The sequence below is a fragment of the Alosa pseudoharengus genome, unplaced genomic scaffold, assembly GCF_046254945.1.
Source record: "Alosa pseudoharengus isolate Yale_2024_CS ecotype anadromous, Long Island Sound unplaced genomic scaffold, YU_APseudo_1.1 YU_APseudo_1.1_scf_2, whole genome shotgun sequence".
NCBI lineage: Eukaryota > Metazoa > Chordata > Actinopteri > Clupeiformes > Clupeidae > Alosa > Alosa pseudoharengus.
In genome coordinates, this window is record NW_027468663.1 from 48,132,062 (window position 1) to 48,146,151 (window position 14,090).

Below are 14,090 nucleotides of genomic sequence, written 5' to 3' on the forward strand. Positions count from 1 at the left end.
GGGTTGCCAGATGTAATGAAGACTTAGCTAACGTTAGTTGACCTGCAGCTGCTTAAACGTTTCTCCAACCATGACCCAGCTACACATTACGGAAACAGTGAAAACAAAAAATACCTCTAACCAACGTAACATAGCTGAACATTTAGCTGAAGTTTGAAGTTTAGATGAAGTTTAGCCTAGGCTACCTGTTGTGGAGAAATATGGCCAGCTCTGCGTCAGACTTGATATTCTTCATTTGACGAAGACGTCACCATCTCAGGAAGCTCCTCCGATGTCCACTTAATTTGTTTCTTGTTTTAATTTTGGAAATGTACCTGCCTCTCGTAGGCGTTCATAACTACAACTGACAGCTGTTGACAGTTGGCCTTTGCTAATTTGGCAACCCAAATAGGAGGACGCGCTAGCCCATTATTAATACACTATTCTAGAATTAATCGTTCAAAACATAAACGAAAATTCCAAGAGATTCCGCCCCGTAACTCATTTTTTTTCATGGGTTTTAGGGGTTTTACGGGTTAGAGTAGTGTTGTCAAATAAGCCATTATTTAAATTCATCGTGTTTCCTTCCTCTCTGACAACATATGGTGATCATTTTTGGAATGGTTACAGTTTATTTTCCATTATTTCCTACATACTGAACTACAGATGTCAAAAAAGATTCTGTTCAATAATATTCTACATAGAAATCCTGTGAAGTTCATCACAATTGAGTCATTGTGACCTTCAGATACATGCACGCAAGAGAAACACGCATGGCAACATATTGACCTCTGGTCAGCCGCTTGCCAGGGACCCTTCTCTAGGCCTCTAAAGTTTGTCTAGCCCCAACAGGTATGTGCAGTGCAAACATACATAGAAAGGGGAGAACAACATAACATAGGGTGTCTTATTTTCAGGGGTCCAAGCAGCGAAGCTGTGAGACTCCTATTGTTTTTGTTCTGATTATTAACCTTCATTATATTATTTTTCCGCAGCAAAATCGTATCTGCAGCCAAAACTGTAATAGGTACAGACACCAAATTTTCACCATTAGTCCTAAATCAGTGCATGATCTCACAAATTTCTGTCTTTATTCTTTATTTCTGTCAATAGGGGGCACTACAATAGGCACATTTAAATTTTTTGCTCATATCTCCAGAACCGTGTTGACTTTTTCAAAAATTCACATTGTTCCTCCAGAACTCCTGCATCAAATGAAGTCAACCACTCACATTTGACCATGGCAAATTTTTCCCGGCATTTTCAAAAAACTCAAAAGTGAAGCTAATCTATCTCCTCCTAGACTGTTGATCCAATTCCCACGAATTTCAGTACAAATCATCTATAGACCAAGCCTAACAGATTGGCTTTTCCGTTTTTTTATATGTCGCCTGATTTTAAAGTTCTGTCTGTAGGGGGTACTGCCAATGTCAGAAACGCCCAATCTTATCCAAACTTGGTACATACAATCAATACAACATTCTTTGGAGGCACACTGAATTTCCATCCGGAGGGGGCGCTAAATTTGTGTCTGCAGCCATAACCGTAATACTGTAGGTACAGACACTTCATTTTCACCATAGGTCCCAAATCAATGCATGATCTGACACAAAAATGATTATAAGCAAATTTACGATTTTGCTCATATCTCCGTAACCGTATGAACATTTTGACAAATTCTTCTTCCCTGTTGTTCCTTCAAAACTATATCCAATGAACCCAGTCACACCAATTTCCATAATGCACATTTTCCCGCCATTTTCAAAAACCTCAAAAGTGAAGCTTTGAATCTATCTCTTCCTAGACCGATAATCCGATTCCTACGCAATCCGGTACACATCACCTTCGTAACAGGGTAGCGTGACAGGCTGGCTTTTTCCGATTTTTGATTTGTCGCTCCATTCCAAAGATACGCATCAATCCACTTTTGAGGCGTGGCCTATAATGACTCTACTGCCTATATCGTATCTTGTAAAGGTCCGATCCTATTCAACCTTGGTACCCACAATCAATATGACATTCTTTTCGACGCACACCAAATTTCGTGAGATTCTGTCCATTTGGTGAGCTACAGCACCCACTTTCATCCTGCTGTGCGGCACTTCTTGCCATTTGGCTTGGACCCCTGACAATCACCGCTTGCAGTTATAGTCTTTATTTTGTTTCTTCTGTTCCAGCTGAAAGGAGTGCTGCTCTACTCTCTCTGGTGCCACATATACGTCAGGTTAAGAAAGGACTACTTCTGTGACGTCAGTGTTGCCACCTTCCTGCTAAACTGTAGCAACGCCCCCCCCCTTCTACTCCCTGACCCATGAGTCCACTGCCTTCCCTGTTGGAAGGGGCAGCGACGAGGAGGGTATAGGGGTCGGAGGGGAACTTGGTCAGTTGAATCTCTGTTTACAAGGCCACGCGGTAAAGCATGCTTTGCTTCGGCTGGTGTCCAGTTACCAGTCAAGTGACTCTGGAACAGTCTCTTTCCATAGCACCCCACCACGTGAACCCTGTGTGTGTGTGTGTGTGTGTGTGTGTGTGTGTGTGTGTGCGTGCGCGACTGCGCGTGTTTATGTTTGTGGGAGTGTGTGTGTGTGTGCGCCAGTCTTAGCCTCGCACACATAGTCCCCTGACAACAAACACCTCCATGCTGTTATTACTCAGCAGAGGAACAAAACAACAAATCCCACCCCCCACCCCCACGCTGCTCCCACCCTTCTTTTCCAAAAGAGGGTTGGAGGTTAGAGCAAAGCAAGCGGTGAACAGGGCCAGTGTGTTCCACTAGCCTGTGTGTAATCTCGCCTTCATGTGGAACGGCCAAGATAGGCTGCGGGTCAAAGTTCAAATCTGATCCCATTTGATCCTGTTTCTGAACAGCGACTCTACGACTCAAACTTAATGACAGATACAGGAAGACTCGCCCGTAACTTTAACACTCAAAATAATTCATTTGAATGATCACATTGTTTGCCGAATGAACACCTATTACCGCTTTTAGGACTGTTCTCTCTCTTCATTGTCCACGCCTCCTCCCTTCCTGTCCATGGGGCTGTGGATCACTGACAGTCCTGTATCTCATTAGGCATGTTTGTTACGCTGTGCCATATGGGCCTGAGAGCCAAGGAGCACGCTGTGTCCTAGGTTGGGGCTCAATAGCTAGTTGGTAATTGACAGAATCTAGAGCACTCTCTTTCTCTCCCTCCCTCTCTGCCTCCTCCTCTCTTTGTCCCTCTCTCGCTCTCTCCCCCTCTATTCCCCACTCGCCGCCCTCTGCTGCCAAGGAGAGGACAATGTCCTCAGAACTGGAGGAGTGCGTGCACTGACGCACTGCTTTCTTCAAGAACACAAACGTAAACCATGAGTAAACGAGCTCACAGCAGGCCAGCAGGTGCTGCTGTGCATGCCTGCACAACCAAGCTTTCTAAAGAAACTCTAAATAAAAGTGAAGCACTGCTGAGGACAGAAGCTGGTTCTGCACAGATAACTAGGCCTAGTTAGTTAGTTAGTATACTGCTAAATCCAAGTTGATATGATTTCACAGATAAGGATTTATCAGTCTTGATGGATGTGATGGTGACAGTCATTTGCATTTCATTCGTTCACATTTAACGCAATCTTGCACTTCTCTATACAACTTTGATATGAAGGTTTTAATGAAGCGAAAACCGACATGTTTATATTGTTATTCAGTATTTATTTGTTAATTTAATTTTAGAAAATCCTATGAATTATGGTGAATTTAGCTTCATTGACCATAAAGTCTTCATATCTGACTAATAAACCACTGGTATGATTAATCAAGATGATACTTGTAATGTCATAAAATAACTCTGGCTTCACAAGAAGAAGAAAAGCACAAAGACGAAAAAGAATGCAATAAAAACAGTCATGCTGATACCTGCAGGTGCTGCTGCTGCTATTGCGGGGGGAGATTGCATGAGGGGACCTGCAGAGGCCGTGGAGTCTGAGAGGAGAGGATTGTGGGATGTGGATGCAGTAGACGCGTTGCAGCACAACCTCCAGGCGCTGACTGAGAGCCCCAGCCGGCCCCAGGCTCTCCAGCGCCTCCAGCAGGGAGTCGCTAACACCTCCAGGTTCAGGCCGCCCCCACTCACATACACCCGCCTGCGTGGACACACACACACACACACACACACACACACACACACACACACACACACACAGGTTCTTCTAGCATAGATATATTATTACATGGTGATTAGATGAATGCATTATTTGGTGAAGAACAAAATGCTTCAAGAAACGACTCTGGTGCTCACACTAATTGTGAATTAAGCTCCTTAAGCCAGTCTACAAAACCTGGGAAGGTTTTTCATAAACAACACCTGACTCAGAACCTGTACCGCAGGTCTCAAGTGGAGACAGATCCTTGGGGAGGGGGGGGGCCTGCTTATTCAAATTATAGAGCATGACGAAACCACAAACAGCACCAAGTCTACACACCTGTCTACTGCTGCCGCCATCGTCTCCCTCAGTTGATGCATGGGCCTGACTCTGCTCCAACCACAACCCCAAGCAGCAGTTTAGTGGGTAGGGACGGCACCTGTGGGCCTGGGGAGTGTACTTTGGGCTGGGCGCTACGTGGCTCTGCCTCTCCAGGGGCAGCACCTTCTGGCTGAAGTGGGCGTTGAGAATGACCGGGCATCTCTCGCCTTCCATGATTAGTGTTTGCCTGATGGTGAGGAGAGAGATGAGACGGGCAAATTGTGTTGTGTGACAAAGAAAGATTGATTTTGGCACTATTTGTCTGTCTTCAAGTGGCACTGCATTTGGTGTAACCATCGGTTGCAAGACGGTTGACATGGAGATGTTTTCTTTTAAAACCCCAGGGGCAAAACACTAAAATTGCTTTAAACTCCCACACACCTTTTAGGTTTTTTACATGCACATATATTCAAACAACACTGTGTCAACACGGAAATACTCTGTGATTTGATCTATCTGCTTGAATTATGCATACAAAAAAGAAAACAAACAAAACATTCATTCACATCTATTCTTCGTTGCGGTCAGTATTTGACCTTTGCTACTGTGCAGGCTACCTCTCTGTATTGTCTAGACTGCATGTGTTGTGTAGTGTAGACCACACAACTGTTAAAGAGCCCGACTCCAGCACAGACACACTCAATGTAGTTTTCCAACTCACTAATACCACTGTTGGGCTTTTTTGAGTCGGCTGCTGGAAAACAAAACAATAACTGATAAAAGCACACAAAAGAGATTCTTGGTGAGCCCCTAGGATTAAAATTATATGCAAGTCAAGACGCCACAACTCGCAGGCGCACAGATAACGATCCTCCTTCACATGTCTAACTTTGTATCAACAAGCACATCACTCACGTACACACATCCTTCCCACACTCAGTACCCAGCGGAACACACAATCACTGTCATTCAGTCAAAGCTGGTGCAGTCTGAGGTGAGTCTGTTGACAAACGATTTTCTGCTCATGGAACAACACAAAAAATTAAACCTGGACGTGGCTTGAAAGAATATGATTTTCATACAATTCCACTTATTTCAATATATTGTGTAATATGTGTAATTCATTTCCACATTGTATAATGTCCAAAAAACAGAAAAAACAAAACAAAACAAAACAAAACACATACACACACACACACACAGCAGACCTGGGACAGGCACAAACTATCCAATAATCCCCTATATAACCTCAGTGAGGTTCATCTTAATTAAACAGGGCACTGTCAAACTGTTCCAAAGGTTAAGCTGGCAGGGTGCTTTTAACAGGTCCTACTTTGAGTCAGGAGCTGTGAGAGCACCTCGGGGCGATGAGTTGGGTGGGTGCCAGGGCAGGACTCTGCTCAGACCCGTCTCTGCTTGCCCCGAGAGCGTCATATGGCCATTTAGCTGGGAAAATGTATTTAGATACGTCATCAGCGAAACAAGCTGGGCCCCGTGGTGGATTTGGAGGTTTGCCAGTGAGGGATAAAACCAGAACCAAAGTGTTCCATGGAATGAACTCAGCGAACCTCAGTGCGTCGCTGTTTGGCCTCAGTGGGTGATCGAGGAAGCCAGCCCGGGCTAGTTTGGACGGAGGAGATTGGGGGAATGGGTAAAGGAATCGAGTGAAGGAAACTTCCGTGTAGGCCAACCTGAGACTTGTCCTGAGAGCAACCCCTCAACTTGAGACTGTGGCTGTGTTGACAACATGCTTCATATGAATGCTGCTGGGTGACGATGCTACAACACTAACACAAAGTTGGGACGTTGTGTAAAATGCGAATAAAAACAGAATGTGATAATCTACAAATCTCATAAACCCATATTTAACTGCAAAAAGGACATAAACAACATATCAAATGTTGAAAATGACAAATTTGATTATTTCATGGAAATTGTATGTATATGTATGTTTTGAATTTGGTCCCAAAAAAAAAAGTTGTGACAGGCATATTTACCACTGTGTTGCTTCATCTCTTCATTTAAGAACATTCTGTAAATGCTTAGGAACTGAGGAGACCAGTTGCTAGAATGTTGCCCACTCCTGCCCAATATAGGATTTCACTGCTCAACAGTCTGGGGTCTTCTTAATCATGTTTCTAATTCCATGGTGCACTCTTTGACAGGTCTGGACTGCAGGCAGGCCATTTTAGCACCTGTACTCTTCCTCTGTGGAGAAATACTGTCTAAATATGGGCAGAATTAATTTCGGCATTTGTTTTCTTGAAATATTCAAGGTCTTCCCTGAAAGAGACATTGTCTAGATGACAGTATATGTTGCTCAAAACCTCTGTACATCATTTAGAATTGCTAATGCACCTCCACACCATCATAGAAGCTTGGTTTTTAACTGAGCACTATAACAAGTTGGATAAGTTGGATAGTTAGTCAAGTCAAGTCATATATAACTTAACACTTAAAACGCAATGCAATTGACCCAAGGTGCTCACGAAAAATAAAATAAAAACAGTAATAAAACAAAATATAAATGACAAAAAATAAATAAAAGTACAAAGAATAATAGTAATGATAAAACTGAATATGATTGTAGATAAAGAAGATATGGTTACTAAAACTACTACTATAGGCCTAGAGCAAAATGTACAGTAAAGTTAAAGATGGCATTTAATATAATGCTGAAAAGAAATAGAAATCCCTAAACAAGGGGAGAATTAATGTAACCTGATTCTCGCCAGATGAATTTTGTTCCGCTTAGCTCTGCCTAGCTTCACTCACATCCATCTGGGACCTCTTCCATTGAGAGTGATTTCAGCACGAGATTGTATGGTAGAGCCAATCAGGACGCAGGGCGGGAGTTTCATAGATGTGACATAGCGTAGAAGCGACTGTGAGACTGTTATCAGCGTCACGGGTTGGCTTCGATGTGAGTTGTTGAAGTAGCACGTCAATAGATGACGGACAAGTGGCTTATTCAATCATATGCATGCATTTTTTGATTAGGCCCAGCCTTCTAAAGCAACACTCCAATGGATTGGTCCCAGATGGATGAGTGGAGCTAGGCGGAACGAAATTAAAGGCAGGGCTCCAGACTAACTTTTTGCACTGGTTGCACTGGTGTGCCTAACTTTTTTTCTTAGGTGCACCAGCACAAAAGTTAGGTGTGTTCAACCACATCGCAGGTTCACTTTTTTTCCTTAATTACTGTCTATAGGTTGTCCTATGACTTATGATTTACAATTCTACAAGAAAAGTAACTTAATGAAGTGTTGGTGCTTTAAGTGCTTCACTGAGTTGAAATTTAAACTTAAAACATCTCAAGATGAATTAAATAAAAATAGGCCTAACAGTGAGTAAATTAACAGTGCACGTCTTTTAAGGGCTTCAAACTGCACATCTCATGGCTCAATGTCTATCCTTCATGATCGTTAGGCCTTGGCTAAACCAGCTCGCCATGCTAGCATCTTCCATAGAAATGTATTTGAGCACAATTTAAAGAGATGTTCCAAGTAGCCTGGGGGATTTTTATGTGATTTTGCAATGATGATTGCAATAATCATTTGACAGCCCCACAATGCAATTTACTTTTTAATTTTAGTATTTTTAAATTTTCACTATGGTTAATGCAGTAACAAAATGGTAGGCCTATTATTATAGGCTATTGCAATGACTTGCCATGCTCGATCTAAATGAGTCCATTCAATTCACAATTGAGTCAAGTACACAATGACCACAGTTATAGATGCAGGGAATATTCGGGCTTTAAATGTAGCAGCGATATTCGGTAACTGCGGTCAATGACGCACTCCTTTTCGGCGATATCTGTATCTCTGTCGTTCGGGAAGGCCTTGTATGCATTGTTCGCAATTTTAAGACGTCTTTTCATCTGCAATGACTCCTATAAATTTGGCGCAAGTGGCATTCCTGTACGTCGGGTTTACGTTCAAACTATTTTTCTGGTAAATAATTATTTCGGACTGAACTTGGTGAAGGGAAGTTTCACTATAGGCCTATCGTAGGCAACGATAAACTTGATCATCATCTCGGGCTCGTCTGATCGGTTTGCTGCTGCCAGCCGCCGAAAGGCAGTGGGAAGAGGGGACATTTATCTCGGCCTATGTGACCACACTGTAATGCAACTACATCCACTCTGTTTATCTGACGGGTCTCTGACCTCTCTCTCTCTCTCTCTCTGCAGCACACGCATTTTCAAATTTACACACAGGCACTGGGCCACGGCCAATCAGAGGGGAGGTCCCGCCCTTCACTATCTGTGATTTGTTTAAACCAAAAAAAAAAAAACATAGTCCAGTCCATACAACTTCATTTCAATTTCGAAAGAAATACTGGACTATGTTTTTGTTTTTTTTTTAAACGGCGACGAAATTGTGAATTTCCAGAGCGTGTTACAACACACCCAGCAATAAGACTCCTACAGGAAAGATGGCAACATTTCCGGAAAGGTACTGGCTTGATGAAATTCATTCTGGACTCTCTATTCGACCACATAAAGACCTCGGGATACTTCGGTTTGGCTTTAGGGACACTCTACTCACTACCACGTAAGTGTTATGTTGTTTGGAACTGTAAAAGAGGTATAAAAATAGCGTTTTGTAGCGGCAAAATTGAAATGCCCTGCTCACTTCCAGGCTACGAGTTGTGTGACTGAAAACGGTACAATCGAACTTTCTCAAAACACATCCGAATGACATGATTTTGATGTCAACTCAACGTATGTACCCCCAATCATCCGTAAATCGATCTAAAGTGCATTTTACTCCGGATAATTCCTTTAAGAGTAAAAAAAAAAAAACATTTTTTTGAAGGACCCAAATCAAAGGTGAAATTCAGAAACGGTCACATTTGGTGTTTTGTCCATAAACCTCACATTGTTGGTATTATAGCAAAGGGTTGGTGCCAAAAAGCAAATATTTTCTACAAGGTAGTGTGCAAAAGTGGACCACATAAATAATACAACATTATAAAACATTTTTAGGCTGATGACTGATCTCTTTAACAAGAAATTGTGCCTAAAATTCTTGAAATTGTCCGCTTAAAAAATAATACTTCAATATCAATACTATCAATTCATGCTTGATTCATGCTTGAGTGTAGGCCTAGCCTGCTCTGCCAGTTCTTGTCTACACCCATTCAGAGCATGAAGTGCAGAGATCTCTGTTAAATCAAGTTTAATAGACTTTTACATAGCTAGTACCAGCTGAAGTCTGTAAGGCCTTCCGTAGCCTATGTAAGAAAAGAAAGAAGAAAAGAAAGGGTAAAGGATCAGATAGACAAACAGACAGGTGAGTGTGTGAGAGACACTAGCAGTGACAGTTAGCTGTTGATAGCTGGCAGTTTAGAATATGGAATAACCTGAAGCACATAATGCTCTGTTCTTCATGGTTGGTGATGGTAGTGACCTTCTAGCCTTCTACATTTGAGCAAGCACATTTTCACAGTTCATGAATTCAGTTCACAGAACAAAGCAGTTTGGCACAGGAACTGCTACAAATCCACCTGCAACAGTGAGCATCTGCAGCATGCTAAGATTCGCTACTAGAAATCATGTGAAGCAGGCAGGACTCAGTGTCTTCAGAAAAGACGTGGTAGACCATCTTCTGAACCTGCAGCAACACCTGCAACTGCATCAAGTCCATCTAGAGGGACTTTGTACACTTGTTCAGCAGCAGCAGCTGCCAGTATAGATGAGTGCTTCTTCTGTTAGAAGCAGACAAAAGAGTGTCTTCATGAGGTGTCCTCTTTCAATACAGGCAACCAACCAAGAGATATAAGTAATATTTGGAAGTCAATAACTTTTAACAGGTAGCCAGTGTAAAGATGCTAGGATGGGGGAAATATGTTCATATTTTTTGTGTGTGTGAGCAACTGCATTTTGTATAAGCTGTAAGCTCTTTAGACAGGTACTGTATTATTACAGCCAGCGTAATAGCATTGCAATAGTCTATCTTTGAGGTGACAAAAGCATGGATTAATTTCTCGGCATCTGCTAAGGATAAGGACTTCCTTATCTTTGAAATGTTCCTTAAATGGTAAAATGAAGTTTTGTGATCTGTTTTATGTGATTATTTAGTGCTAGGTCCTGGTCAATTATAACTAACACTTGTGGATGAGGTCAGTGGAAGATCACTATATGTAGCCTGTGATGTGGATAGGATATCCCTCATCTTTTTAGAACCTAAAACCATGACTTCTGTTTAATCTGAGTTCAAAAGCAGGAAATTATTCGTCATCCATGTCTTTATATCTCTTATACATGTGTCAAGTTTGGCTAACGGGGTTAATTCATCAGGTTTTATGGAGAGGTATAGTTGTGTATCATCTGCTAAACTACAGGGGCCCCAGTACTGAGCCTTGAGGCACTCCATATTTTACCATAATCTGGGTAGATGGTTTATTATGGACCTGTACAAATTGTTGACGGTTAGGAAGGTATGATCTAAACCAAGCGAGAGCGGAGTCTTTGATGCATGGTGCGAGTTAGGGGGGAGCAGGGGGAGCCATGGCTCCCCTAGTGGCCACCTGAGCTCCCCTGGAAACATGGTATGTGAAATTGTGGGGGAGCTCTAAAATATTGATATGATTGCCAAATAAATTATATTTTGGCCATGGTTTTCTCAAAATGTATAAAATAAGAGAAATAAAATTGTATTTTGAGTTCATGATTGATGAAAAAAGTGCCTGCTTGCACGTTAGAGGCGCGAAACGTGGAAGCGCTGCCCGCAGCTCCATCCACTAACCACTCACACAAGCTCGTTCATTTTTCTCCATGTTCAATGACCTCTAAAGACAGTCCAACCACTCTCCAAAAATTAACATTTCAAACCCACAGAAACCACATAGGCCCCCTGACTATTAATTGAAAAAAGCTTCCCTTAACCACAATATTGACTTGCTTATTGAAATTCAATGATGAATCTAAGTAAACACCTAGATTTCTGACCTCACTGTGGCATTTTACAGCCAGTGGCCCAAGTGCATTTTTTAGCTTAGCAACAGAGCTGAGTGGACCAAAAATAATAATAGTTGGATAGTCCCTCTCCTCTTTAGCCCAGAGGAGTCCATGATTTCTAAAAATAATCACACATTTTGGTTGGTCTAACCACAGGACATTTTTCCATTTTACCTTAGTCCATTTTAAATGACCTCAGGCCAAGATAAGACAGTGGCATTTCTGTATCATGTGTAAATACTTCTGAAAGTTTACACTAGATTTTGTGAACAGAGTATCAAACTGTGCTCATAGACAATGGCTATTGGGACGCTTTCCTGAGCCCATACAATGATTTTCTTTACAGAAACAGGTCTGGTTTTAATGCAGTGCCATCTGAGGTCCAAAATACCACGGCCATCCAATATTGTTTTTCAGATCTGTCCCTTGATTCCAAAGATTTTCAATTTCAATTTAATTTTACTTATAGAGCGCCAAAACATCACACGTCTCATGGCGCTTTTCAGAGTGTTAAACATTCAGAGAGAGCCCATGACTAACAGGGGCGAGGAAAAACTCCCTAGAATTGGAGATACATAATGTCTCAGATGTCTCTGGATTCTCTAAATATTTTAATGATATTATGTACTGTAGATGATGAATCCCCTAAATACCTTGCAATTTCATGTTAAGAAGCATTACAATTATAACCTTACACAGAGTGATGAATACCTCTACATCTTTACTTTTAACTCATTGAGTGCCAAAAACGTAATATTAAGTTTTTCCTTCCCATGCGTTGAGTGCCAAAAACGTAATATTACGTTTTTAGCTTTTTTTTTAAATTACGAAACTAGACACTCTAATACACCTTATATGTGATTTTGTGAACTCTGTGATGAATGGAAATGAAATATATGACGATCATGAAACTCATGAAAACGCACAATCTGGACATTTTATCTGGACATTTTATCACTAGGTTGCTGCTTTGGGTCGAATCAGTGACGCATGCACATCAGGTCAAAACCAGGCCATTTTCGTGGGTCTATCACTAGGTGGCAGTCTCGCCAGGTCTCGCTGATCACTTCCCGGAATGTTTACACAAGTAAGTAACAGGCAACACTTCATATTTCATGAAAGACGTTATATCTCAGCGATTTTGATGAAAACTAGCCACTGTTTAGCTAGGGATTTCTCAGGAACAGAGGCATGTAGAAATACACGGTTTGCACCCACCAAGCGCTTAAAGTCTCACCTTTTAATCGAGCTATTCTACGTGTTCATAGCTATAACACAGAATATGCTGTGGCTGTACAAAAATCATCAACAATGGTCTAGATTGCTGGCACTCTAGGACAAAGCTCCCGAAATCAGCTTGGCATTCAATAAGTTAAGAGACTCTACCTCTCTGTGATGCTCTTTTTTATACTCAACCATGGTGCCAGTTACCAAAAAGTTACCAACAAGATGTTAAATATTCTTCATAATTGTTGTCTTTATCATCACACAACTTTTCCAGCATTTTGTTGCCCCTATCCCAACTTTTGAACTTTTAAAAGGTGTCGCTATTTTTCATAAAATAGTAACCTTTTAATTTTTAACATTTGATATGTTTTTTTTTTTGCAGCTAAATATGGGTTTACAAGATTTGCAGATTGTCACATTCTGTTTTTATTTCCATTTCACACAATGTCCCAACTTTTTCTGATTTGGGGTAGTACATTTAACTGACTACCTTCAAGAGTCACGCTGGGGTGAAGCCTTAGTCATCAGTCAGTGGCTTATGTGGCTCAGTAATGAGGGACCTCAGTGAAATTTGGACGTCATAAAACCATAACATGAATACAAAGATGAGACTCCGATGAACTGCTAGACAACCTGAACAAGAATTGTTTTTCTCCCCCGCTAAATTCTTTTCATATTACATTGTGGAGAAGTTTACATAATTCAAACTATAATCAACAAAATAACACAATAAATCATAATACTGGACGTAGATTTGTAACCAAATACACATCTGCATAAATAAGGGACTGAAAAAGAGGAAGGAGGGACTACAACTGGAGGACTGACAAATATCAGAGACGCCTAAACAGACCTAAATACAAAGCCTCATCAGCTGAAGTGTTCCAAAACGGTGCATACAAGCCTTTCCGAGTAGGTAACAATCAACCAGGAAGCATGACACATGCCCTCACACACAAACAGAAAGAAAAGTAAACTGACAGATGAATGAGAGGGTGAGTGAGTAAGGTGAGTGCTCACGTCACAAACAGGTAAGGAGTGGCCCAGGTGTTGTCAGTGATGTGCAGAACAGCGAGTCCTGACAGGCATTTCCGGCAGCTTCCGCCCCCACGGGCCCGCGTGGGTGGAGGAGTGGCCATCCTACACACAGTATGGGGGCTGGGACGGAGGAGGAAGTGCCTCTGCACACCACAAAGGAAGCGCACAAGGAGTGGAATACTACTGGAACTCCAAACATGTGAAATTCCGGAGTTTTCCACATTTGGCACAGCCATGCACATGGGAAGTCCTAAGCGCACTACTACATACGGGAAATGTCATTGAACTTGGCTGGCTACGGGTGTCTCGACTGACCAAACTGTGATGACCTGCCTACCTCTTCCTGATACTGATAAGATTCTAGAGAAAATAGAATACGTTCCTTACTAAATATCAGAAGATCTCAAATCTGTATTGACAGATGCAGTAGTAATGCCCAGCT

The 14,090-nt window shown here is 41.8% G+C and overlaps 1 protein-coding gene across 2 annotated transcripts in view; it reads right to left on the bottom strand.

The window, feature by feature from the left end:
- spidr (scaffold protein involved in DNA repair) overlaps positions 1-14,090 on the bottom strand; it is a 61,082-nt gene that overhangs the window by 18,620 nt on the left and 28,372 nt on the right. For both annotated transcript variants that reach the window (XM_076295279.1, XM_076295278.1), the window contains exons 9-10: positions 4,435-4,663; positions 3,869-4,095 (exon numbers count right to left, since the gene is read on the bottom strand). In XM_076295279.1, the coding sequence (XP_076151394.1) occupies positions 3,869-4,095; positions 4,435-4,663 (456 nt within the window). The remainder of the gene's footprint in view (positions 1-3,868; positions 4,096-4,434; positions 4,664-14,090) is intronic.